General features: G+C 55.6%; 1 gene segment (V, D, J or C); it reads right to left on the reverse strand.

The window, feature by feature from the left end:
- Positions 1-15: 15 nt before the first annotated feature.
- On the reverse strand, positions 16-720 carry LOC107134826 (the record flags this gene model as incomplete). The annotated part of the segment is given in 2 exon segments: positions 16-457; positions 543-720. Coding segments are annotated over 2 exon segments (488 nt in total), but the record flags the coding sequence as incomplete, so codon positions are not given.
- Positions 721-1,276: the final 556 nt, after the last annotated feature.

The raw sequence follows: 1,276 nt of genomic DNA on the forward strand, positions 1-1,276 counted from the left end.
CCTCCAGATGGAGGAAACCTGCCCCAACTCACATCTGCAGCTGCTTCTGGGCTGACCTGAGTTCTGTGTGCTGAGCGCCCCCTGGTGGCCCTGGGTGAGCAGCAGGGAGGTTTGTGTCTGGGCTCACACTGAGGTCCCCTCACTGTGACTCTGGCACAGTAATAGGTGGCTTTGTCCTCAGTGGTCAGGGAGCTCAGCTGCAGGGAGAACTGGTTCTTGGACGTGTCTCTGGAGATGGACACTCGGCTCTTGAGAGATGGGCTGTAGTTAGTGCTACCACCACTAGTTATGTACCCTATGTACTCCAGCCCCTTCCCTGGGGGCTGTCGGATCCAGCTCCAGCCATAACCACTGGTTGTGATGGAGTAACCAGAGACAGAACAGGTGAGGGACAGGGTCTGCGATGGCTTCACCAGGCCAGGTCCTGACTCCTGCAGCTGCACCTGACACAGGACACCTGGGGAAAAAGACAGTCACACCCTGTTAGTCACCCGTAGTTACAACCTCCCCATGGACCCAGGTCTGACACTGGGAACACTCACCTAGGTGAGCTGTGACCAGGCACAGGACAAGACCCAGCAGCCTCATCTTCTAGACCACACCTGCCTTCCCAGAGACCTCAGCCCTGTCTGAGCAGAGAGCTGGGAGCTCCCACAGCCCAGAGGGCCTTTGAACCCAGAGCAGGAGGAGGGATTTGCATGTGGGTGAGGCTCTTCTGATATCTGGAGAGGCTGAGGTCAGGCTGCCCAGGTTGGAGTGCAAGGTGGCAAGTCCTTAGCTCTGGCCAGGGAGGGAGAACACCATGGCAGAAGGGTGTGGAGGAGGAAAGCAGCTCAGAACATGGCCACCAGGAAGCAGGTGAGCTCCACAGAGTGTTTCCCAAAGGCACACCCCAGTGATCCAAGTATTCCAGCCACCCTCCGACCTGCCTACAGTTGCTGCAAGTCAATCCATGTGAGTGGATTAATCCACTTTAGGTTTGAGCTCTGGTAATCTAGTCCTCTCTCCTTTGTCTCACACGTGAGCTTGTGGGCCACTTCATATGTGAACCATGACAGCGAATTCCTGGTCCTGGTAATCCTTCTACCTGATCAATTTCCAGGGGATCTAATCACCTCATTTCATATTAACATAAAGATTCCAGGGAAATAACCGATTGTGTGAGAGGCTCATGTGCAGGTAGGGGCGAGGTGTGTCCAGGCTGTTGCTGTCCAGCACCAGCACCGTGTCTGCGTAAGCCTGTGGTCTGCATGTGGAGCGTGCAGAATGCACCTCC

The sequence above is a fragment of the Marmota marmota genome, unplaced genomic scaffold (genome assembly GCF_001458135.2).
Source record: "Marmota marmota marmota unplaced genomic scaffold, marMar, whole genome shotgun sequence".
Taxonomy (NCBI): domain Eukaryota; kingdom Metazoa; phylum Chordata; class Mammalia; order Rodentia; family Sciuridae; genus Marmota; species Marmota marmota.